General features: G+C 42.0%; 1 protein-coding gene across 2 annotated transcripts in view; it reads left to right on the forward strand.

The window, feature by feature from the left end:
- Positions 1 to 14,512, forward strand: part of C7HXorf58 (chromosome 7 CXorf58 homolog) — a 31,827-nt gene extending 17,315 nt beyond the window's left edge. The window contains exons 6-9 of one of the 2 annotated variants that reach the window (XM_010382139.2): positions 1,350 to 1,481; positions 9,760 to 9,989; positions 13,552 to 13,705; positions 14,247 to 14,512. In XM_010382139.2, coding sequence (XP_010380441.1) covers positions 1,350 to 1,481; positions 9,760 to 9,989; positions 13,552 to 13,705; positions 14,247 to 14,306 — 576 coding nt within the window. In that variant the 3' untranslated portion in view covers positions 14,307 to 14,512. The remainder of the gene's footprint in view (positions 1 to 1,349; positions 1,482 to 9,759; positions 9,990 to 13,551; positions 13,706 to 14,246) is intronic. The other variant, XM_010382140.2, reaches the window with a different exon arrangement.
- The last annotated feature ends 12,551 nt before the right edge of the window (positions 14,513 to 27,063 follow it).

The following is a 27,063-nucleotide window of genomic DNA, read 5'->3' on the forward strand; positions in this document are numbered from 1 at the left end:
GGATTCAAGCGATTCTCCTGCCTCAGCCTCCTGAGTAGCTGAGATTACAAGTGCCTGCCACCACGCCCGGCTAAGTTTTGTATTTTTAGTAGAGACGGGGGTTTCACCATGTTGGCCAGGTTGGTCTTGAACCCCTGACCTCAGGTGATCCACCTGCCTCGGCCTCCCAAAGTGCTGGAATTACAGGTGTGAGCCACCATGCCCACCCTGAATTTTCTTTTGTGCTATCCTTCCTCCATATAAACATACCCTTTGTGGCCAGAAGTACAGATCTGTAATATAAATATATGTTAGAAGAGTCAGCACATACTTATGGGGGGGTGCAAAGTACTTAAGTCTCTACTCACAGTCTATGTATAGCTCTTAGCACAGGATACTTATATGTGGAAGGGTATGGTATAAGTAGGGCCCAACAGGATTTGAGCTTCCATATAGTCTGTGATTCTTCTGTCTCTGACCTCTCAGGTGCTTTCCTTGAGCATAAAATGTTGACATTTGGAAGAGAAAAAGAAAACCCCTTTATTTGCTACTTTTTAGCTGCTGAGAATGAAGTCTGAAGGGAGGGAGGCTTAAACAATCTGAAACATACATGTTTCCACTTACTAGCAGTGTATAAATACATAAAAGAGAAGTGGTACCAGTGACACCTTTCATTGCAGTTCCTACGATAACTCATTGAATCACCAGATAAGTTTTCTCTGCATTGACAGCACAAATGATGTTATAGGTTTGTTTTGCTTTTTAAAATAAAAGAATTAAAAGTCTTTTAACGGGAAAAACCAGCTGTTTTAAAACTATGTTCTCTGAGGATTCTGGACTCAGCAATTCCTCTAGCTGCATTTGAAAACTGTGTAGATGGCCTGGTGCGGTGGCTCATACCTGTAATCCCAGCACTTTGGGAGGCCGAGGCGAGCGGATCATGAGGTCAGGAGATGGAGACCATCCTGGCTAACACGGTGAAACCCCATCTCTACTAAAAATACAAAAAATTAGCCAGGTGTGGTGGCATGCGCCTGTAGTCCCAGCTATTCCGGAGGTGGAGGCGGGAGAATCTCTTGAACCCCAGGAGGCGGAGGTTGCAGTGAGCCGAGATGGCGCCACTGTTCTCCAGCCTAGGTGACAAAGCAAGACTCCATTTCAAAAAAAAAAAAAAGGCTATGGAAATAATTTTAAGTGGTTTAATAATCCCTATGTGATCTCTTTGCAAATGCAACCTTTCTATTGAATAGCAAGCTGCTAGAAGAAAGGAACAATATTTGATGTATTTGTCAGAAGAAATATGTAAAGGGTGTGCTGATAATTAATCCTGTTCTACTATTTTTAAAGCCTGTTTTCTATTCTCTTTACAGGCAGTGGTTGATGCTTGCAAACTAATGGGGGAAAGGAAATTTCACCATATAATTGTGGAAGATGAGCGTATTTTCCCGAAGTCCAAAGTAACTGATATAATGGATGTTGTCACCGTGCAAGATTATATACAAGTAAGGAATTTAGATTTAGATGTTGAAAAACAAACCAAGCAAGTCTTCCTAACTCTGTCGTCCAAGAAGAAAGAATCATACTTTTTTATTATGGTAAAATATAACACAATATAAAATTTACTATTTTATTATGTTTTATTTTTCAAATATATTCTATAGAATGAAACTTATTTTTGGATACCTAAGCACTAGAACTTTCTTTCTTTTTTTTTTTTTTTTTTGAGACAGAGTCTCGCTCTGTTGCCCAGGCTGGAGTGCAGTGGCCGGATCTCAGCTCACTGCAAGCTCCGCCTTCCGGGTTCACGCCATTCTCCTGCCTCAGCCTCCCGAGTAGCTGGGACTACAGGCGCCCGCCACCTCGCCCGGCTAGTTTTTTTGTATTTTTTAGTAGAGACGGGGTTTCACCGTGTTAGCCAGAATGGTCTTGATCTCCTGACCTTGTGATCCGCCCGTCTCGGCCTCCCAAAGTGCTGGGATTACAGGCTTGACCCACCGCACCCGGCCTATAACTTTCTTTTTAAATTTTTTTAAATTCAACTTTTATTTTAAGTTCAGGGGTACGTGTGCAAGTTTGTTATTGTATATAGGTAAACTTGTGTCAAGGGAGTTTGTTGTTCAGATTATTTTGTCACCCAAGTATTAGGCCTAGTACCCATTGGTTATTTTTCCTGATCCTCTCCCTCCTCCCACCCTCCACCCTCTGGTAAGCCCCAGTGTGTGTTTTCCCCTCTATGTGTCCATGTGTTCTCATCATAAAATTGACCATTTTAAAGTGTACAATTCAGGGGCATTAAGTACATTCACAGGGTTGTGCAAGCATCACCACCATCTAGTTCCAGAACCTTTTCATTACCCCAAAAGGAAACCCTGCATCCAGTAAGCAGTCACTCTCCATTCCTGCATCATTCCAGCCCCGTAAACCACCAGTCTGCCTTCTGTCTCTATGGATTTGCCTAATCCGAATATTTCATATAAAGGAAACCGTGTGATATATGGCTTTTTGTATGTAGGGAAGGTGATAGCTAAGGAATTTGGGGGTTCTTTTGGGGTGATGGAAATATGCTGAAATATTCATAGGACGTGGTAATAGCTGCACAACATTGTGAATATACCAAAAACCATTGAGTTGAGTTGCATACTTTTTTTTTTTTTTTTTTTGAGACGGAGTTTCGCTCTTTTCGTCCAGGCTGGAGTGCAGTGGCACAATCTCAGCTCACTGCAACCTCTGCCTCCCAGGTTCAAGCGATTCTCCTGTCTCAGCCTCCCAAGTAGCTGGGATTACAGGCATGCACCACCATGCTCAGCTAATTTTTTTGTATTTTTAGTAGAAATGGGATTTCACCATATTGGCCAGGCTGGTCTTGAACTCCTGACCCCAGGTGATCCGCCCATCTCAGCCTCCCAAAGTGCTGGGATTACAGGCGTGAGCCACTGCACCTGGCCGATGTTGTGTTTTCACAAATGGAAGGTTTGTGGCAAACCTGCATCAAGCAAGCCTATCGGTGCCTTTTTTCCAATAGCATGTGCTTGCTTTGTGTCTCTGTGTCACGTTTTGGTCATTCTTGCAATATTTCAAATGTTTTCATTATTATTATATCTGTTATGGTGATCTGTGATCAGTGATCTTTGATGTCACTATTGTAATTGTTTTGGGGTACCACAAACTGAACCCATGTAAGATGGCAAACTTAACCAATAAATGTGTGTGTGTGTTCTGACTGCTCTACCAACCAGCCATTCCATTATCTCTCTCTCTCTCCCCTCTTGTCTCTCTATTTTCTGAGACACAACAATATTGAAGTTAGGCCAATTAATAATCCTACAGTGGCCTCTAAGTGTTCAAGTGAAAGAGTCACGCGCCTCTCACTTTAAATCAAAAGCTAGAAATGACAAAGCTTAGTGAGGACCTTAGTGAGGAAGGCATGTCAAAAGCTGACATAGGCCAAAAGCTAGACCTTTGCACCAAAGAGTTAAACGTGTTGCGAATGCAAAGGAAAAATTTATGAAGGAAATTAAAAGTGCTACTCCAGCAAATACATAAATGATAAGAAAGCAATACAGCCTTATTGCTGATATGGAGAAAGTGTTAGTGGTCTGGATAGAAGATTAAACCAGCCACAACATTCTCTTAAACCAAAGCCTAATCCAGAGCAAGGCCTTTACTCTCTTCAGTTCTGTGAAGGATCAGAGAGGTGAGGAAGTTGCAGAAGAAACTTTGGAAGCTAGCAGAGGTTGGTTCATGAAGTTTAGGGAAAGAAGCCATTTTTATAACATAAAAGTGCAAGGTGAAGCAGCAAGTGCGGATGGAGAAGCTGCAGCAAGTTATCCAGAAGATCTCGCTAAGATAATTATTGAAGGTGGCTGCACTAAACAACAGATTTTCAATGTAGACAAAACAGCCTTATACTGTTGGAAGGTGCCCTCTTGGGCTTTCACAGCTAGAGAGGAGAAGTCAATGCCTGGCTTCAAAGGACAGGCTGAGTCTCTTGTTAGGGGCTAATGCAGATGGTAACTTTAACTTAAAGCCAGTTCTCATTTACCATTCTGAAAATTTTAGGGCCCTTAAGAATTATGCTAAATCTGGTCGGGCGCAGTGGCTCAGGCCTATAATCCCAGCACTTTGGGAGGCCAAGGCGGGCAGATCACTTGAGGTCAGGAGCTCGAGACCAGCCTGGCCAATATGGTGAAACCCCATCTCTACTAAAAATACAAAAATTAGCCGGGCATGGTGGCACATGCCTGTAGTCCCAGCTACTCAGGAGGCTGAGACAGGAGAATTGCTTGAGCCCGGGAGGTGGAGGTTGCAGTGAGCTAAGATTGCACCACTGCACTCCAGGCTGGGCAACAGAACAAGACTCTGTCTCAAAAAAAAAAAAAAAAAAAAGAAAAGAAAAGAAAAGGAATTATACTACATCTACTCTGTATAGAGTAGTTATATAGCCTGTGCTCTATAAATGGAATAACAAAGCCTGGACGACAGCACATATATTTACAGCATGGTTTACTGAATATTTTAAGCCCCCTGTTGAAACCTACTGCTCAGATCAAAAAAAAAAAAAAAAAAGATTCCTTTCAAAGTATTACAGCTCATTGACAAGGTCACCCAAGAGCTCTGATGGAGCTATACAAGGAGATGAATATTTTCATGCCTGCTAATACAACATCCATTCTACAGCCCATGGATCAAGGAGTAATTTCAACTTTCAAATCTTACTATTTAAGAAATACATTTCATAAGGCTATAGCTGCCATAGACAATGATTCCTCTGATGGATCTAGGTAAAGTAAATTTTAAAAATCCAGAAAAGATTCACCATTCTAGATGCTATTGAGAACATTCATGAGCTGGGCACAGTGGGTCATGGCTGTAATCCCAGTACTTTGGAAGGCTGAGATGGGAGGATCTCTTGAAGACAGTTTGAGACCAGCCTGGGCAATATAGGGAGACCCTGTCTCTACAAAAATTACCCCCCCAAAATTAGCCAGGTGTGGTAGTATGCCCCTATAGTCCCAGCTACTCAGGAGGCTGATGTGGGAGGATTGCTTTAGCCATGATTGCACCACTGCACTCCAGCCTGGGCAACAGAATGAGACCCTGTCTCAAAAAAAAAAAAAAAAAATGCCACATCCATCCCAACCTTCAGTAACCAGTACCCTGATCAGTCAGCAGCCATCCACATCAAGGCAAGGCTCTCCACCAGCAAAAAGAATAGGACTCACTGAAGGCTCAGATGATCATTAGCATTTTTTAGCAATAAAGTATTTTTTTTTTCTTGTTGTGGAGGTGGGGTCTTGCTATGTTTGCCAGGCTGGTCTCAAACTTCTGTACACAAGTGATCCTGTCAGCTCTTCCTCTGTAAGTTCTGGCATTACAGGCATCAGCCATTGTGCCCAGCCACAACAAAGTATTTTTGAATTAAAGTATGTACATTTTTTTGAAATAATGCTGTTATACACTTAACAAACTACAGTATAACGTAGACATAACTTTTATACACACTGAGAAACCAAAAAATTAGCATGACTCTATTTGCAATATTCACTTCATTACCGTGGTCTGCAACTGGACCCGCAATATCTCTGGGGTATGTCTGTATACAGTCTTAACTATTCATTCATTTGCTTCAGTGTGAAACATGAAATTAATGCAATGCCTTAGAGACTCCCAATTATGTTTTCTTTCTTTTAGAGTCTTAGCCTGTGAGTTTAGGGAAGTGAACCAGGAAATAAATAGAGCCAGGGATGGCAACTATCTTTGCTAAGGACAAAGACGACATACTTTCAGATTGTGAACATGTCAAGGATTAGTGTCAGAGAGAGGAGTCCCCAGATAGACATATTGGAAGAGAGAGATAAGATCATTGTTGACGTTTGTTGAGTCCTTATACGGGTGTGGCACTGTCTTTATCTCTTTACATGCGTATTATCTTCTTTCATCTTCAAGTTTGTAAATTATGTGACCTTTTTTTACAAAAGAGAAAAATGAAGTTTAACAAGCCTCAAAAAAACTTGCCTGAGGTCACAGACAGATCTGATAAGTGACTGCGCAGATGATTGACAGATCTATGATATTTACCCATTTTGCAACTTCACTGAGGAAAAAAAAAATACACAGTCTTACTCTGCATGTCATTGCAGGACCATAAAAATGACCAGCAAATTGAAACCATGCAAAACAAACTTAATATCTGTGGGGAAAATTGTGATTGTCCTGTGACTTTTCAAAATGTTTGTCTGTAGTCCCAGCTACTCGGGAGGCTGAGGCAAGAGGATCACTTAAGTCCAGGAGTTTGAGGGTAGCCTGGGCAACATAGTGAGACCCCATCTCTAAAAAAAAAAATCTTCTTTATCAAAACATTAAAAACTCTTTTGCTGTCTCTTATAAATACGTAGGAAAATGGAAGAAAAAAACCCAACACATTTAGTACACTTTTAGTACACTATAATTTAAAACATTAGAAACACAAGAAAGAAAAAAAAAAAATAAAAACATTAGAAACACAAAGTGTTTTCTTTCTTCATAAAATATCTTACCAACTGTGAATATACTGGAAACCATCGAATTGTACACTTTAAATGGTGGGTTGTATGGTATGTGAACCTCAATAAAGCTGTGAAATAAAAACTTACCAAGAGTACTTTAAACTAGTGCTTGCCTTCTTGTTCTTCTAGTACAACTTACAAGCATCTTTTCTATGTCTTGGTGTATTGTCATATTCCTTTTAAAATTTGGATCAGCTGCCAACATTTTATTCTTTGCGCTTTAAATGTTGCAAAATATCTCAGAGTTCCTTCAGTATGAAGTTTTTTTTTGGCCAGCATCACTTCCACTGGGAAAGCTTCATCCTTTTATCATAGCCACTTTCCTCATTTATGTTGATAAGTTCATCCTCACCAAGTTCCTATAGCTGTAGATCTGCAACGTCTTGAATTATGGCAGTGTCAGCATCCCCACAGTCACTTATTTCTTCTAGAACTCCATGTACGGTTGATTCCAATTTCACTTCAAGTGGTACCACTTTTTGTTTCTTTGATGGCTAATTCTCTCTTTTGATTTTCCATTTTTGTAAAATGTCACATGGGTTTATCACTGGGAGACAAAAAGGCAACACAACTATATACTTTGCTGTTTGTGTGTGAAATGAATAACAGATTCACAGTGACCAGTCACTGATTGACTTTGGAAGGTATGACATGATTTGTCACTAATCATGATGAACATCTGTCATTTATATTGTGATCTTTGAGCTGAAGAGCTAGCAACAGGAGGCCGGGCATGGTGGCTCATGCCTGTAATCCCAGCACTTTGGGAGGCTGAGGTGGGTGGATCACCTGAGGTCAGGAGTTCGAGACCAGCCTGGCCAACATGGTGAAACCCTGTCTCTACTAAAAATACAAAAATTAGCCGGGTCTGGTGGCACACGCCTATAATCCCAGCTACTGGGGAGGCTGAGGCAGGAGAATTACTTGAACCCAGGAGGCAGAGGTTGCAGTGGGGTGAGATTGCGCCACTGCACTCCAGCCTGGGTGGTAAAGCAAGGCTCCATCTCAAAAAAAAAAAGTTTGAAAAGGCCGGGTGCGGTGGTCCGTGTCTGTAATCCCAGCACTTGGGGAGGCAGAGGCTGGAGGATTGCTTGAGCCCAGGAGTTTGAGACCTTCCTGGGCAACGTAGCGAGACCCCATTCTCCAGAAAAGGGGAAAAAAAAAGATGAAATGGTGCAAAAATAGGATTGCCTGTGTGTGTGTATGTGTACGAGTGTGTATGTGTATATGTGAGTGTGAGGGTGTGTGCTGAGAGTGTATGCGTATGTGCATCTGTGTGTGTGCGCTTGAAAGCATGAATGTGACTGTGTAATATACCCTAAAGGCCTTGTTGTAATTCTGTTTCCTAGCACTGTAACTTCTCCTGCCCTATCCCTGGCTCTTAAATGCACAATTATAATGTTAAATTGATGATATATATTTGGTATTTTTAATTCCTAATTTGATATCATTTTAAATTGGAAAAAAAGAAAAGTGGGATTTCTACAAATACTCCAAATGAAAATAGTGAAATTCTCCACTTCATACTAGAGATGTACTCATATTTCTAAAAAGGTTTGTGCAAAAGTCCTCTCAACAACCTGGGCAACATAGTGAGACCTTATCTCTACAAAAATTAAAAAATTGGCCGGGCTTGGTGGCTCACACCTGTAATCTCAGCACTTTGGGAGGCTGAGGTGAGTGGATCACCTGCGGTCAGGAGTTTGAGACCAGCCTGGCCAATGTGGCGAAACCCCGTCTCTACTAAAAATACAAAAAAAATAGCTGGTTGTGGTGGCATGCACCTGTAATCCCAGCTACTCGGGAAGCTGAGGCAGGAGAATTGCTTGAACCTGGGAGGCGGAGGTTGCTGTGAGCCGAGATCGAGTCACTGCGCTCTAGCCTGGGCAACAGGAGCAAAACTCCGTCTCAGTAAAAAAAGCCAGACATGGTGGCATGTACCTGTAGTCCCAGCTACTCAGGAGGATCACTGGAACCCGGGAAGTTGAGGCTGCTAGCCATGATCATGTCACTGCACTCCAGCCTGGGTGACAGAATGAGACCCTGTCTCAAAAAAAAAAAAGTCCTGTCAACCCAAGCATGTCATGAACAAGCTCTACCAGGTATGCAGAGCACATAGCTATTATCATTAATTTTTAGGCCCATCTGAGTTTAACTTATCTGAGTTATATTTGCCATAAAATTTTTGATGCATTAAATAAATATTTAGCGAGTATGATACTATGTGCATGATAATGTGTAGCATAGCTCCTGCCTTCCAATAAGGGAGCTAAGTCATACACAGATGACTAAAACATTGAGTAGTCAGTAATAAGAGTCATAGAAGAGAGATCCCAATAAAGTTCAGAGATGGGATCAAAGAACGCCTTTTGGATGAAGTGACATTTGAATGGAGCCATGAGAAATGTGTCTAAAAACATTTAGAGCACCCACAACCAATCAATTTTTTTTTTTTTGAGACAGGATCTTACTCTGTCACCCCAGCTGGAGTGCAGTGGTGCACTCTCAGCTCACTGCAACCTCTGCCTCCTGGGCTCAGGTGATCCTCCTGCCTCAGCCTCCCAAGTAGCTGGGACTACAGGTATGCGCCACCATGCCTGGCTAATTTTTGGATTTTTTTTATTATTATACTTTAAGTTCTAGGGTACATGTGCACAACATGCAGGTTTGTTACATATGTATACATGTGCCGTGTTGGTGTGCTGCACTTATTGACTCGTCATTTACGTTAGGTGTATCTCTTGATGCTATCGGGTTTCACTATGTTGGCCAGGCTGGTCTCGAACTCCCGACCTCAAGTGACCCAACGGCCTCAGCCTGCCAAAGTGCTGGGCTTACAGGTGTGAGCCACCGCACCTGGCCAACTATTCATTCTTGTTTCTCTTTTTCTTTTCCTTTCTTTTTTTTTTTTTTTTATTAATTGAGATGGAGTCACTCTGTCACCCAGGCTGGAGTGCAGTGGTGCAATCTTGGCTCACCACAACCTCCACCTCCCGGGTTCAAGCAATTCTCCTGCCTCAGCCTCCCAAGTAGCTGGAACTACCCGCGCACGCCACCATGCCTGGCTAATTTTTGTATTTTTAGTAGAGATGGGTTTTCACCATGTTGGCCAGGCTGGTCTGGAACTCCTGACTTCAGGTGATCCACCCACCTCAGCCTCCCAAAGTTGTGGGATTACAGGTGTGAGCCACCACACCTGGCCAACTAATCGTTCTTGATTGTTTTTTCCTTACAGTATCGCAGTTTTTTCGATGAGGCCCCTGCGTTTTCTGGTGGCAGAAATAACAGCTGGCGCAAATTAAATCTTGAAAGTATTCCCAGGACAACGCTAATGTATGACATAGTTCATTATTCAGAGTCTGGAGTAATCTCAAACCGTCTACGAAATGAAATGAAGTTTCTATTACAGAGACCAGTAACGCAAGAGATCCATAAGCACCAGCTACGGATTGTTTCTGAAAAAAGGTAAAACAGATTCTTCACTGGGGTTACAATACTAGGGGTATATCTGAAAATGTTCACATTCTGCCAGATAGCTCACTAAAGATAATAGGATATATGGGAAAAATAGAGTTGGGGCAGATTGCTCAAAACATATGCAACTTTGTAAACACAGCACCAACAAAAAGGACAATTTGTACTTGGGGAGATGACTTGTACCACCAGACAGGCAACTCAGTGTAGCTGGAGGCTGCCACAGAAAATATAAAAAATGAACAACCATACAGTGGAGATGCTGGCAACTCTTTCATTAGAGCAGTTAGTGGGCATGGAGACAGTGCACATGGAAGTGGGACCCTGGGCCAGCGTGGTTGCCTTTTTTTTTGAGACGGAGTCTCACTCTGTTCCCCAGGCTGGAGTGCAATGGCGCAATCTCGGCTTACTGCAACCTCCGCCTCCTGGGTTCAAGCGATTCTCCTGCCTCAGCCTCCTGAGTAGCTGGGATTACAGCTGCCCGCCACCATGCCCGGCTAATTTTGGTATTTTTAGTAGAGACTGATTTTCACCATATTGGCCAGGCTGGTCTCGAACTCCTGATCTTGTGATCTGCCCACCTCAGCCTCCCACAGTGCTGGGATTACAAGTGTGAGCCACAGTGCCCGGCTGCATGGTTGCCTTTTAAGTGGACATGAGAGGCAGTGCGATCTGCCAAGAACCAGGAGCCATCCAAGGCCGGAGTGGGGGTAGGGGAGGAGTAGGGTGAAGGGCAGTGAGGGTGAGTTGGGGGTGGGGTGTGCCTCTCTGGGAAGGCAGCACTTGATGCAGGTGTTCATTTTTGTTTTCATGAATACAGCCAAAAGGGCTACCCTTGCCCATGCAGCACAGAACTAAGGGCTTTTTCCTTTTTTGCTGAAGGTTATAATTCTATTCTTGCTACTATGGCTCCCCTTGCCTAAGATAAATTGCATATAAATTAGAGTGACGTCATTCCCCTTTTTACCAATAGCATGTGAGCCAGTTCACATTGTAGAAATGGATGTTGTAGCAAAATAGATGTATTATGATCTGAAACAACATGGACAGAATATAACCACTCCCATTATATTCCTTTTCTCTTTCCATTACTAAGCCTCACTTAGCCCATCTTATTTACAAATTAGCTGCTTTCTTAAAAGAAGAAAGAGATAATAATATGTAAGAGGACCTACTGGTAATCTATTTTCACACTCTTATAATTGAAATGAAAAATACTCCCTTTGTGCCTGAAGAAGACACTGATGACCCACTGTCAAGAAAACACACTGGGTTTTTTTTTCAGGAGTAGAGATGAGTGATTCTGACCCAATAACATAATTTAACCCATATATTTTATGATCAAGGCTATACATTTGCCAGACAGATGGCCTGGTTTAGGGCACAGTCTGTCATGAAATAGATTTTCTCTAACTCATCCATATGAGCACTGAGTATAGAATTTAACCCTATTACCACCAAGGTCAAATAAATGATGTAATTTTCTCTGCCACCATATATAACCCCAATCTCCCTGCTATTTGGATTTATCCTACTGAGTATCCAAGAATAAGTCATTTCAGAGCCAAATAAGTAGCCAAATTATTAATCAATTGAATAGAAAGAATACTTTCATAAAGCCGTCTTTGAATGCAGTTGTAGTTTAGCGTCTCCCAGAAGCAAACCCTGAGACAGAGATTTGGGAGGTGATCTTAGGAACAACTGAAGGGAGAGGGTAGAAAAGTGGAAGGCAGCCAAAACAGTGTGTGTTAGCAAGCAAGTTACCACTGTGGGTAACTGGAGCTTAATCCCCCCTGGGAATGTGAGAGACAATGTAGAACATGCAACTTAGAATTATCCCACAGGGGGCAAGGGAATTACAGTATTGATACATCAACACCCATCAGTCATTGGTTAAGGGTTGCTTAGGAAGGGACATATTAATTCTCAGGCACTTTTGACCTTCCCTGCACATGAGCTTTTTTCTTTTCTTTCTTTTTTTTTTAGACCGAGTTTTGCTCTTATTGCCCAGGCTGGAGTGCGGTGGCGCGATGTCGGCTCACCGCAACCTGCGCCTCCCGGGTTCAAGCGATTCTCCTGCCTCAGCCTTCCTGAGTAGCTGGGATTACAGGCATGAGCCACCACACCTGACTAATTTTGTATTTTTAGTAGAGACAGGGTTTCTCCATGCTGGTCAAGTTGGCCTCGAACTCCCGACCTCAGATGATCTGCCCACCTCAGCCTCCCAAAGTGCTGGGATTACAGGCGTGAGCCACCGCGCCGCCGGGCTTTTCTTTTCAAAGAAAGTTTTCAGACTGAGTGATGCAGATGCTGGCAGTTGAAAGTTGAGTCTATGTGCCTTATAATAGTAAGGACAGGGGGATTATGGACATAGCATCTGATCCCAGCACTGACAAAAACAGCTTGTTTGTCCAACCATTATGAAATGTAATACTTTTTTTTTTTTTTGAGACGGAGTCTCACTCTGTCGCCCAGGCTGGAGTGCAGTCGCGTGATCTCTGCTCACTGCAAGCTCTGCCTCCCGAGTTCACGCCATTCTCCTGCCTCAGCCTCCAGAGTAGCTGGGACTACAGGCGCCCGCCTCCATGCCCGGCTAATTTTTTGTATTTTCGGTAGAGACGGGGTTTCACCGTGTTAGCCAGGATGGTCTCGATCTCCTGACCTCGTGATCCACCCGCCTTGGCCTCCCAAGTAGCTGGGATTAAAGGCACCTGCCACCACACCCAGCTAATTTTTGTATTTTTTTTTTTTTAGTAGAGACAGGGTTTCACCATGTTGGCCAGGCTGGTCTCAAACTCCTGACGTCAGGTGATCTGCTTGCCTCGGCCTCCTAAAGTGCTGGGATTACAGGCATGAGCCACCGCGCCTGGCCGAAATGTAATACTTTTTTGTGTTAGTATATGGTGTAAAAAAATAAGATTCAAATGGCTACTACACAGTATTTTCTAGGAAAGCTGATTTTAAATTGATAACAGGTTTTATAATTTTTATCATCATTGCTGTCAATATCATCATCTGTACACCTTCATAAGTGCCAGATAAAGAACTATGCTATGCAAACTCAAGCAGAAATGATAACTTTAACCTAAAAGCTTACATGAAATGCTGCTCCAGGCCGGGCGCGGTGGCTCAAGCCTGTAATCCCAGCACTTTGGGAGGCCGAGACGGGTGGATCACGAGGTCAGGAGATCGAGACCATCCTGGCTAACATGGTGAAACCCCGTCTCTACTAAAAAATACAAAAAAAAAAACTAGCCGGGCGAGATGGCGGGCGCCTGTAGTCCCAGCTACTCGGGAGGCTGAGGCAGGAGAATGGCGTAAACCCGGGAGGCGGAGCTTGCAGTGAGCTGAGATCCGGCCACTGCACTCCAGCCTGGGCGACAGAGCGAGACTCCGTCTCAAAAAAAAAAAAAAAAAAAAAGAAATGCTGCTCCAATGTTGCTGAGGTTTATGATATATTTGCTAGAGAAAGCTTTAATAAAATTTGGAACTTGCTTTGCATTTAAATTTTATTCTGTGTGATTTTTCTGTTTTTAATACAAACATTTTCTAGGGGTCCATCCTTAACTGTCCAACCTCTGTATCGGCCCTACAAACAGCAAAATCAAGTTAAATTTCTGGGTCGCCGGTCCAAGCAAGCTCAAATGAAAGTTGAGAAAATGAGAAAGGTGTATTTGGCAAAAGAAAAAAATACTTCTGAGGTGACTGTAAGTTTAACTTGTACTGAATTCATTGTTTTGGACAATATTCAAACTGTCTGTAAAGTAGCTGTACTTACGTAAATGAAATTTTCCTAATCTAAAGTTCAAGGCTGAAACACATTTGACACATTTATCATGAATAGTATAAAGCGAATTTCATCTTGGTAATATTTTTTAAAAATTCTTAATATTGGTAGCAATTCTGATAAAAACCAGCTGTTTTGACTCCATATCAGCATGAGTTGGCAAAAAAATTATTTTCTCTGTATGTTCACACTGTTGATTCAGCACATCTCTGATGGTGGTTTTCTCAAAATGGAAGTCATTTCTATCTAAATTTATTAAGAACTATGCTATATAAAGTCTGCCTCAGTATACTTTTACATCATAGGAATTTACAACAGACATGTATTCATGTATTACTTTGTAATTTAAAAAATCCCTGTAAATATTTTGAGATGAGGATAAATATAGTCAAATATTAAAATATAAAGTAGTAAAAACCAAATATATAATACTTCCTACTTTTATTGATAATTCTGCCTAGGAACCAAAAACAGACCCATTAGGTACAAAGGATAACTGTCATCTCCACTCCATCTTTTGACATTGTGAAAACTAAGGAATCTATGTCAGAGCATCAGCTGGAAAAAGAAAGAAAAGGACTCATTTTCCTGGTATCGAAACTTGGCAGTTGGTGATTCTCCATCATGATAATGCACAGTTAATTGACAGAAAACCAAAGTTGTTTAACAATCTGCTTGTCTGTCTATAAATGATGAGTATGAGTAATAAAGGAAAATAACATAGAATAAGTCCTGAGTATGCTCTCTTAACTAAATGTGTGACATATTTTAAGCCTTTTTGAATTGCCATAGGAACAAATTCTTTTACTGACAGAATTTTAATCTAAACAAATTATTTCTATTAGATGCCCTTGAACTAGCAGTATACAGTTTTGTTCAAGAGATTAGTCCCTGGGACTTTTATTCGATTTTGATTTTCCTTCATTTAAACAAATATCTAAACAGACCATGCTTAGCATAAATATTAGAATTCATAGAATGAAAGGCTCCTTTTGAGTCAGCTTCTAGTATATTTTTTTAAGTTGAAATTCATTTTTACAGAACAGCTTGTGAATGACCTATTCTGAATTATAATAAAAGTAATAATGGATTTATTGCTACGGGAGGCATGACATGGCATAACTAATCATTATTGAGCATTGAAGCACCTGAGACAGAATGCTGCATCTGCTTTAATCTACTTTGGATATTTTTCAAGTATCAAGTCTGTTTGGAGTAATATTTATCAATTTCATTTTCAATTGGTAAATTGTCCTTCCTAATATAGTATAAATTATTGATTTCTTTTGTGATCCAGGCTGTTGGATTATATCAAACTTTACACAGAGGCTATGATAATTAAAGTGCAATAATTTATTGAACTTCAAAGATTCAATTTTTAATTTTACTTAACATTTAAAATGTGTAGGTTGATCGCTGATCTAATTCAGGCACGGCAGCCTATAAAAAGGATCTCATTCTCTGCTAAAATATTCTCTTACATGATAAAGAATATTGGAGTAAATGTGTGTGATTCTCACTGGAATATACTTAACATAAATGTTCTCTCTTTGATATTAGTGCATTGTCATTTGATGTTCACAAATGGAGTGATAATCCCCTTGTTTTCAGAGCGTGTACTGGACACTGGTTGAATAGAAAAACAGCTATTTGTCCTCATGAGTCACACATGTTTTCATTCATTAATTTGGGTTGTAGTCTCTCATCTGATCAAATGCATATCAGACTCCATCTGTAGTGTGTGTAATAACAAACGAAGATTTTAGGTAGCAAGATGGAGGGAAAAGACAAAGGAAGGCCGGGCGCGGTGGCTCAAGCCTGTAATCCCAGCACTTTGGGAGGCTGAGACGGGCGGATCACGAGGTCAGGAGATCGAGACCATCCTGGCTAACACGGTGAAACCCCGTCTCTACTAAAAATACAAAAAACTAGCCGGGCGAGGTGGCGGGCGCCTGTGGTCCCAGCTACTCGGAGGCTGAGGCAGGAGAATGGCGTAAACCCGGGAGGCGGAGCTTGCAGTGAGCTGAGATCCGGCCACTGCACTCCAGCCTGGGAGACAGAGCCAGACTCCGTCTCAAAAAAAAAAAAAAAAAAAAAAAAAAAAAAAAAAAAAAAAAAAGACAAAGGAAGGACATACTCTTTATGTTTCAGGATTCCCATTTATCATATTTCGTTAGCTATAACTTTGTCTCATCGTAACATCTAGCTCCAGGAGAGTCTGGGAAATGTATTTTTGTTTGGGGCATGTATGTACCCAACTAAAATTCTGTTGTCATAAAAGAAGTGGTAGTGGATATTAAGGTACAACTAGCTTCTGCTCCCAGAGATCATGTCTTCTATCAATTCTTTTAACTCACATTAAACAATATAACCACATCACAGAAAATCTTTTTGAAAGTAGAATTATACATAATCCCATCACCATAATATAACAACTGTTTTAATTTGCTTATACCTTTCTAATCTGTCTAGATGCACACATATTTTTCACATAGTTGTAATAATAGCTAACATATAGATTTAAACTTTTCACTTGTACCTTTTTTTTTTTTTTTTTTTTTTTTGTGATGGAGCTATGCTCTTGTTGCCCAGGCTGGAGTGCAATGGCATGATCTTGGCTCACTGCAACCTCTGCCTACCGGGTTCAAGCAATTCTCCTGCCTCAGCCTCCTAAGCAGCTGGGATTACAGGCATGCACCACCCGCCTGGCTAATTTTGTATTTTTAGTAGAGACAGGGTTTCTCCATGTTGGTCAGGCTGGTCTTGAACTCCTGACCTCAGATGATCGCCCGCCTTGGCTTCCCAAAGTGCTGGGATTACAGGCATGAGCCACCATGCCCGGTCACTTTTCACTTATATCTTAAACATAATCCACTTAAAAATAATTTAATGGGTATACAATAGCCCATTGAATTGATAAAGCATAATTTATCTAGCCATACTCATATCATTGGATGCTTCAGTTGTTTCTTTTTTTTTTTTTTACTACTACAGGTAATTAATATTAGAATGAACATTTTCATACACAGTCTTCTTTTGTTTTTTTTTTTTTTGTTATTTATTTTTAGCATAATTGCACTATAATCGGAGAGTATGATTTGTATGATACTGATTCTGGGAAGCTTGTTGAGACTTGCTTTACAGCCAAGTACATTGTCCATTTTCATAAATGTTTCTTGTACTCTTAAGAAAAAATGTGGCCGGGCGCGGTGGCTCAAGCCTGTAATCCCAGCACTTTGGGAGGCCGAGACGGGTGGATCACGAGGTCAGGAGATCAAGACCATCCTGGCTAACACGGTGAAACCCCGTCTCTACTAAAAATACAAAAAAATTAGCCGGGCGAGGTGGCGGGCGCCTGTAGTCCCAGCTACTCGGGAGGCTGAGGCAGGAGAATGGCGTGAACCCGGGAGGCGGAGCTTGCAGTGAGCTGAGATCCGGCCACTGCACTCCAGTCTGGGCGACAGAGCGAGACTCCGCCTCAAAAAAAAAAAAAAGAAAAGAAAAAATGTGCATTCGGCCGGACACAGTGGCTCAAGTGATCCTCCCGCCTCATCTTCCCTCAGCTTCCCAAAGTACTGGAATTATAGGCATGAGCCACCACTCCTGGTCCCTTTATTCCTAATAATGCATTTTGCTTGGAAGACTTTTTTGTTTGTTTGTTTGTTTTTTGAGACGGAGTCTTGCTCTGTCACCCAAGCTGGAGTACAGTGGCTCAATCATAGCTCACCACAACCTCCACCTCCTGGGTTCGAGTGATTCTCCTTGCTAGCCTCCCGAGTACCTGGGATCACAGGCATGCACCACCATGCCCAGCTAATTTTAAAAAATATTTTTAGTAGAGGCAGGGTTTCACCATTTTGGCCAGGCTGGTCTTGAACTCCTGACCCCAGGTGATCCACATGCATCAGCCTCCCAGAGTGCTGGGATTACAGGCGTGAACCACCGCGCCCGGCTGGAAGACTATTTTGTCTCATGTGAACAGAGCTACTCTAGCGTTCTGGTTAGTGTCTGCCTGGCATATCCCTTTCCATCTTTTTAAATTTTCAACCTTTTCATGTGTCAGAAACTGGCTAGATGCTCACTGACTTCATTTTCTCTTCCTGAGAACACATTTCCCAACATTTTTTGCAGCTATGTTGGGACCCTGTGAACTGACTTCTGGCTAGAGGAATGTGAGCAGAAGTGATGTATACCACTTCTAGCCTTGGCCCCTAAAATAAATGTGGTCTTCTATTCTCCCTCTCCCCTTCCTCTCATTCCTGTGGCTGGAGGCAAAGAACTCCATGGTGGTAGAAGCAGGATTGAAGGATTCCAGATTACTATTCTCCTTCAATCCTATGACTGATTGAAGAAGAGACAGCCAGAGCAGCAGCCTGACTTGATGAACTGTAATGTGAGCAAGAAATAAACTTCGTTGTGTTAAGTCCCAATAATCTTAGGAGTTATTTGCTACAACAGATAACATCAATCATTCTGATATAATGTCAAATACACTGTCTTTGTGTTTTAGGTTTTCTCTAGGATACTGCAAATATCTAGATTGTTTTTGTTTTAATTCAATCCCAGGACATCTTTAACTGGTGAGTTTAATTCATTTATACTTTATTGCAATTTTAATTAATTGCTAACATATTTGGAATTATTTTTACCATTTTATTTTGTGCTATCTCTCCTGCATTTTCTTTTTCTTTCCCCTGCCATTCCTGTTTTCTTTCAGATTTCAATTCTACATTTTTCCCCCTACTATTTTGGAAGTTATATACTCTGGGTTTGTTGTTGTTGTTTTTGAGACGGTGTCTTGCTTTGTCACCCAGGCTGGAGTGCAGTGACTCGATCTCAGCTCACTGCAACCTCCGCCTCCCAGGGTTGAGCGATTCTCCCTCCTAGTGTCCCGAGTAGCTGGGATCACATGCATGCGCCACCATGCACAGCTAATTTTAAAAAATATTTTTAGTAGAGGCAGGGTTTCACCATGTTGGCCAGGCTGGTCTCAAAACTCCTGGCCTCAAGCGATCCTCCTGCCTCAGCCTCCCAAAGTGGTGGGATTACAGGCATGATCCACCATGCCTGGCCAACTCTGTTTTTATTCTTAGTGATTATGTGTAAATTTTGGCACGTGTACTTACAATCTAAAGTTAATCAATAGCTCCACTCTCCTCCCAAACTAAGAATGCTAATCACCATCCTTTTGTCTTACAGGTTATTGCTATATCTAATATTTTAGCACTATCTTGTTTTTAACTTCCAGCTTAGATATTATTATTGTTAATCTCAGACTTTCCTTCTGAGATCATTTTTCTTTATCCTGATGTGTATTCTTAAAAGCTCCTTTAAGGAGCATCTTTTGGTAATAATTACTCTTTCAGTTTTTGGTTTTCTGAAAATGTCCTCATTTTGCCCCTATTCTTAAATATGTAATTTAGGTAGGTGTCAAATTCTACATTGGATATGGTTTTCTCTCTGCAATGCAAAGTCTTGTTCCACTGTCTTCTGGCTGCTGCCTCCAGTCTAATTGTTATTCCTTTTAAATGATCTCTTTTTTTTCTCTGACAACTTTGAAGATGTTCTCTTTGTATTTTGTGTTTCTCAGTTACACTGAAGAAGACTGTCTCTCCCATGTTCTTTCTCTACTTACATTTCTTTTTACCTTACTGTCCTTTGAGGGTCTGACTTTATGTAGAGGTCTCATTTTCAACCCCCTACTTTCCCTGAGCACAAGAACTTGTCTTCTACACACCTGAGGTCATTAAAATCAAAACACGGCCGGGCGGAGTGGTGGCTCATGCCTGTAATCCCAGCACTTTGGGAGACCGAGGCAAGTGGATCACCTGAGGTAAGGAGTTCAAGACCAGCCTGACCAACATGGTGAAACCCCGTCTCTACTAAAATACAAAAATTAGTCAGGTGTAGTGGTGGGGGCCTATAATCCCAGCTACTCATGAGGCTGAGGCAGGAGAATCGCTTGAACCCAGGAGGCAGAATTTGCAGTGAGGTGAGATTGTGCTATTGCACTCCAGCCTGGGCAATAGGAGAGAAACTGCATCAAAAAAAAAAAAAACCCGAAACTTTAGGTCCCTGGTGTTGACACAAGTGCCCAGGGCTTCAGTCATTTACCTTGCTAGTGTGTAGGTTTCTCTTTATTTTTCACTCCTGAGGATTTTTCCTTCTTACAAGCTCAGTTATGCCTTTTAAAAGATGTTTTTGCATTTTATCTAGAATTTCTATGGTTTTTACAATGGGTTGGTTTTTTTCAGGATATTTGGTCTACTGATTTCTCCTAAGCCAGAGTCCATGTTGTCACTTCATTATGTTTAATTATAGGCTTAGGCTAAAATCTTGAGAGTGGTACTACTTACATCAGAGATTTTAAACATTTTTATAGCTGTTTATATGCATTGTCATATTGCTTTTCAGCCGTTTGCTCTTTGAGTGGTGTGATATTGATGTTTGTTTATACTTCATGGAGGCAGAGTGCTATGATAGAGTATGGGCTTTGAATCTGCCAAATTTGGTTCTCTCTCTCCCTATCGTCATCTCTCCCTCACCCCCTCCATTATTTACATATATAGAGATTAGAGAACATTTTTTCCTTAAATGTTTTGTTGTGGTTTGAAATGTGAGAGAATTAAGAAAAAAGGTGCCATTTGAGAGGGAGAGAAGAAAGATACATGTAGGAGAACTTCTGGCTGAAAATGCTGGCTTGAGCATCGAAGTCTCTTTCCCCCTTCAAACCCCACTTCAATAACAGTAAGGAGATTTTTTTAGAGCCTAAACCTTGATGAAGAAGAGAAATCAGAGAAAACAGTAGCAACATCTTGTCAGTCAGAAAGCTTTTAAATGAGTGCTGGTTGAATAGCAGATCTGAGAAAACTGAGTTTTAAACTGGTGTTGAAAAACAACTAAGAAGCAAATCAGTTTACAGTGAAGGAGCCACCTAGAAGACTCAGGAATTGGCAACAGCAGGTAACCTTTGGACGTGAGGGGTGAAGTAGAAAGAGTTGGTTGAAAATCTGTTTAACAAGCAGTTACAGCACCAAATTCCTTCCCCACTGTTAGGAGTTGAATTGTGACTACCCCGCCACCTCTCATCCCTCCAATCCTCCTCTAAAAAATATGTTGAAGTCCTAACCCCCAGTACTTTACAATGTGACCTTATTTGGAGATAGGGTTGTTGCAGATGTAATTCATTAAGATGAGGTCATACTAGAGTACGTTGGGCCCCTAATCCAATATGACTGTTGTCCTTATAAGAAGACAGCCATGTAGAAACAAAGACCCACGGGGAGAACACCACGTAATGATAAAGAGACTGGAGTTACACACTTTGAAGCCAAGGGATGTCAAAGATTGCCAGCAAACCACCACAAACTACACAGAGGCAGGGAAAGAGTCTTCTCTGCAGGTTTCAGGGGGAACATGGCCCTGCAGACACCTTGATCGTGGACTTCCAGCCTCCAGAACTGTGAGACAATAAATTTCTGTTGTGTTAAGTCATCCACTTTGGAGTATTTTGTTACTGCAAATACCTAGGAGACTAATATAACCACCTTGCAGTCAGGCAACTGCTTCTCCTTCACTTGGGCACAAAACCGGACACTTTTTTGTCTAGAGAGAGCAAAGCAAAAGTTCTCTGAACTGGAAAACATAAGGGACAGCTAGGGGCCAAGGTACTGTCCTGAGAATAGCAGTTAAGCAAAAGTTGACATATTGAATGTTGAGGCTCCTGCCTTCTTCTCCTACCAGGCACTCAAAATGCTGGCCGTTAGGGTTACACCCTCCATGAAATTTAGAAGAGACTTCTCTGGAGAGTCTGGCCAACAAGGGAAAAGACTTCAAAATACTGGTATGAAGGGAGTCTTACAACTCATGGCCCAACTAGGCAGGGAAGCCTATAGCTTCTGTGTAGCCAACTACACAGAGCCTCCAATCTTGTTTTTTTGGCTCCCCACTTATAAATAAGCACAGATGGCTGGGCGCGGTGGCTCACACCAGTAATCCCAGTGTTTTGGGAGGCTGAGGTGGGTGGATCACCTGAGGTCAGGAGTTCAAGACCAGCCTGGTCAACATGGCAAAACCCTGTCTCTATAAAAATTCAAAAAATTAGCTGGGTGTGGTGGCATGCGCCTGTAGTCCCAGCTACTTGGGAGGCTGAGGCACGAGAATCACTTGAACCCAGGAGATAGAGGTTGCAGTGAGCTGAGATCACGCCACTGCACTTCAGCCTGGGCAACAGAGTGAGACTCCATCTCAAAAAAATAAATAAAATAATAAGAAACAAATAAGCACAGACAACCAGCCATCACTGGACATCTGAGGAAAGCTTGTGGCATGAAAGACAGAGAAGCAAACAGAAGAGAAAACTTGAAGGAAACAAATGATCCAAATATAGAAACCTCAAAAAAAAAAAAAAAAAAAAAAACAGACCACTAATAAGATATAAGAAAAGATACTGCCTTCATGAAATAAGAACAGCATGGTTGGCTGGGCGCAGTGGCTCACACTTGTAATCCCAGCACTTTGGGAGGCCAAGGTGGGTGGATCACCTGAGGTTGGGAGTTCGAGACCAGCCTGACGAACATGGAGAAACCCCGTCTCTACTAAAAATTTAAAATTAGCTGGGCGTGGTGGTGGGTGCCTGTAGTCCCAGCTACTCGGGAGGCTGAGGCAGGAGAATCGCTTGAACCTGGGAGGCAGTGGTTGCAGTGAGCCGAGATCACGCCATTGCATTCCAGCCTGGGCAACCAGTGAAACTCTGTCTCAAAAAAGAAAAGAAAAGAAAAAAGAACAGCATGGTTATATGTATGTGTGTGTATGAAAATTCTAATCGTTTTGGATTTTAAAGCCTCAAAGCTTTGAATTTAAAGTTAAGGAAGTCAAGGCCAGGCACAGTGGCTCACACTTGTCATCCCAGCACTTTGGGAGGCTGAAGCAGGTGGATCACTTGAGCCTGGGTTCGAGACCAGCCTGGGCAATATGGCAAAACCATGTTTAATTTAATTTTGTATTTAATTTTTAATTATGAAAATTAGCCAGATGTGGTGGCACACACCTGTGGTCCCAGCAACTCAGGAGGCTGAGGTGAGAGGATTGCTTGAGCTCAGGAGGCGGAGGTTGCAGCGAGCTGAGATTGCACCACTGCACTCCAGCCTGGGCAAAAGAGCAAGACCCTATCTCAAAAAATTATATAAAATAAAGTTAACAAACTCTTCCAGGAGTAAATCAGAACCACAAGGTTTCATTGTAATATTTTAAAATACTGGGGCCAAAGACAAAGAAATGGTCCCATAAATTTCCAGAGAGGAGAAACTGATTTTACGTATAGAATCAAGATCAGACTTCTCAACAGCAACACTGAAGCAATCAATGTCTTTATAATTCTGAGGAAAACAATTTCCTACCTAGAATTCTAAAACCAGGCAAACTCTAAATGAGTTTGAGGGCAGAATAAGGACATTTTCAGACATGCAAGAGTACAGGAATTTTTACCTCCCATATGCATTTATCAAGAAACTTTAGAGGATGTTGTTTCACCAATACAAAAGTATAAACAAGGAAAGAAGGTGAATATGGGATCCAAGAAACAAGGGATGCAGCATAAGAGAGGTAAAGGGAATCCCTGATGAGAAAGTCTCCAAACAGCAGACATTGAGCAGACTTAGAGAAACAAATCCAGATTGGAGCAGACCAGATGGTTCCAGAAGAGACTTTTTAGGTAGATGAACTCATAAACTTAATATGTTTGAATATGAAAGATTTATGCAAGTGAGAGAAAGTCTGAGGATATGGATTTAGGAAACCAAACAAAAGGGAAAAAATAAGAAAAAAAGAAACCCAGAACAGTTATTAGCTTCAGGAAAAAACCAAAAAGTTGGAAAGGAAGAATAATCATAGTATATTACACATTTGAGCAGTAAATAACATTTTCCTTTACTGATCTAACTAAAATTAGAATATAACCATATGTGAAACCTGGAGAGATAGGAAATGTGTATGTGTGTAGCTGGGTAGGGAATGAGAGAGAATTTAATCCTTACGTCCCGTAATGGAAAGTCAATAAATGATGTCTGTCTTAGTCTGTTCAGGCTACTATAACAGAGTACCATAAACAGGGCGATTTATAAACAACAGAAATTTCTCACAGTTCTGGAGGCTGAGAAGTCCAAAATCAAGGCACTGGCAGATTCAGAGTCCGGTGCGGCCTTGCTTCCTGGCTTGTAGGTGGCTGTCTTTTCCCATGACAGAAAAGGGCAAGTAAGCTCTCTGGGGTCTCTTATGAGGGCACTAATCCCATTCATGAGAGCTCTACACTAGTGACCTAAATCACTTCCCAAAGGCCCCATCGCTACCATCACACCAGAGGTTAGAATTTCAATATATGAATTGGGGTGGAGGTGGGAACACAATCATTCAGTCTATAGCCATGTCCAAAACTGAAAAATCAAGAGGTATCCAATTTTGAGAGGTGGAGGTCAATACCAAAAGAATCAGATAAAATACTTGAAACTGTTGCCTCTGAGGATCAGAAAATGGAGAACTATTTGATTTTTAAAACTGCAAGTATACATTTGATTTTAAAAACTAAATTTAAAAAGCACAAGAAAGTTGGGGAATTGTTAGGATGAATACAAGAGTGTGCTAAAGTGGCTCACACTTAGCTTGCTGTTGTTAAATTTTTAACACTCATTGTTAAATTTTCAGGAATTTTGTGAGCTGGTTGTTAAGTATAGCCATTATTAAAAATTAAATTGTAGTCAGGCACAGTGGCTCATGCCTGTAATCCCGGTGCTTTGGGAGGCTGAGACAGGTGGATCACTTGAGCACAGGAGTTTGAGACCAGCCTGGGCAACATGGCAAAACCCCATCTCTAAAAAAAAATTTTTTTAATTAGCTGGGCATGGTGGCATACTTCTGTAGTCCCAGCTACTTGGGAGGCTGAAGTGGGAGGATCGCTTGAGTGTGGGAGGCAGAGGCTGCAGTAAGCTGAGATCGCACCACTGCACTCCAGCTTGAGCGACAGAGCCAGACACTGTCTCAAAAAGAAAAAAAAAAATTGAATTGTATAAACTTGCAATTGTATAGTTTACTTAGGTAAGCTATATTAAAATCACAGGTAAAACTACTCAAAAAGCATCACTTCTAATTATTTTAATTATTATTTAAGGAGAATCATTCTAATGATTCTCTGTATATATGTATATTTCTTGTTGTGTATTTCTTAAACTTTTAAAAGTATAACACATCCATGTCAGAAGAAAGAATCATACCTGACCACCCCAGAAAACTTCTACCCGGCCCTGCACCCTGTCTCTTAAGAGTAACCATTCTCCTGGCTTTTATGGTAATCACCTCATTCTTTTACAGTTTCCTCACCTAAGTATGCACCCATACACACTGTAGTTTAATTTTGCCTCTTTTTTTATATGGTTTTTATTTCTTTTTAATCTGTAGGTTCCCTATCTGCCTCTTTTTTTCTCCCCCTTTACAATTTGTTAACAAAACTGGATCATTCATTCTGTAACATTTCCCATGATCTAGACTTTGCTGGTTGAATTCCTTGGTGTAGCTAACGCGTAAGTCTGTCCTCTGTATTTCCTGTAAATTGGATCTAGAGAATCATTCTTTTTCTCCTTCTTTTTTTTTTTTTTTTTTTTTTTGAGACAAGTTTTCACTCTGTGGCTCAGGCTGGAGTGCAATGGCATGATCTCGGCTCACTGCAACCTCCACCTTCCAGGCTCAAGCAATTCTCCCACCTCAGCCTCCCAAGTACCTGGGACTACAGGCTGTGCCACCATGCCCGGCTAATGTTTGTGTTTTTTGTAGAGGCAGGGTTTCACCATGTTGCCCAGGCTGGTCTTGAACTCCTGAGCTCAAGCGATCGGGCCACCTCAGCTTCCCAAGGTATTGGGTGAGCCACCATTCCTGGCCTTAAGAGACTAATTCTTTATTATTAAAAACAGTGACAACAACAAAAATACAAATTCAGCAAATATATGTTGAATATCTACTACATGCCTGAATAGGATAAAAATATGAAGTAATTATTAAGGACGTTTATCATTTTAGGCAACTTGTCAGGATCTTCTAGGGGGACAAATTGTTATGGTTTACTCTGTGCCCTGAGGTTGGTCGTCAGCTCAGGAGATAGCTCTAAGAATGTGAGGCCTTATGGGTGAAATACATATTAACTGACAAAGGGACTCCTCAGAATAGCATAGAAATAGTGTAGCAGTGCCTTTCTGAAGAAATTATTAACTGCATGACCACTTGTATAGAAACAGTCGTCGGGGCGGAGCAAGATGGCCGAATAAGAACAGCTCCAGTCTCCAACTCCCAGCGCAAGCGACACAGAAGACCGGTGATTTCTGCATTTTCAACTGAGGTACTGGGGTCATCTCACTAGGGAGTGCCGGACAATCGGTGCTGGTCAGCTGCTGCAGCCCGACCAGCGAGAGCTGAAGCAGGGCGAGGCATCGCCTCACCTGGGAAGCGCAAGGGGGACGGGAATCCCTTTTCCTAGCCAGGGGAACTGAGACACACAACACCTGGAAAATCGGGTAACTCCCACCCCAATACCGCGCTTTAAGCAACGGGCACACCAGAAGAATATATCCCTCACCTGGCCGGGCGGGTCCCACGCCCACGGAGCCTCAAACATTGTTAACACAGCAGTCTGCAGCGATCTAACCGCGAGGCAGCAGCGAGGCTGGGGGAGGGGCGCCCGCCATTGCTGAGGCTTAAGTAGGTAAACAAAGCCCCTGGGAAGCTCGAACTGGGTGGAGCTCACAGCAGCTCAAGGAAACCTGCCTGTCTCTATAGACTCCACCTCTGGGGGCAGGGCTCAGCTAAAAAACAACAGGGGAAACAGCAGAGGCCTGAGCAGACTCGAACGACTCTGTCTGACAGCTTTGAAGAGAGCAGTGGATCTCCCAACACGGAGGTTGAGATCAGAGAATGGACAGACTGCCTGCTCAAGTGGGTCCCTGACCCCTGAGTAGCCTCACTGGGAGACATCCCCCACTAGGGGCAGTCTGACACCCCACACCTCACAGGGTGGAGTACACCCCTGAGAGGAAGCTTCCAAAGTAAGAATCAGACAGGTACACTCGCTGTTCAGCAATATTCTATCTTCTGCAACCTCTGCTGCTGATACCCAGGCAAACAGGGTCTGGAGTGGACCTCAAGCAATCTCCAACAGACCTATAGCTGAGGGTCCTGACTGTCAGAAGGAAAACTATCAAATAGGAAGGACACCTATACCAAATCCCCATCAGTACGTCA

This window comes from Rhinopithecus roxellana, chromosome 7, assembly GCF_007565055.1.
Source record: "Rhinopithecus roxellana isolate Shanxi Qingling chromosome 7, ASM756505v1, whole genome shotgun sequence".
Taxonomy (NCBI): Eukaryota; Metazoa; Chordata; class Mammalia; order Primates; family Cercopithecidae; genus Rhinopithecus; species Rhinopithecus roxellana.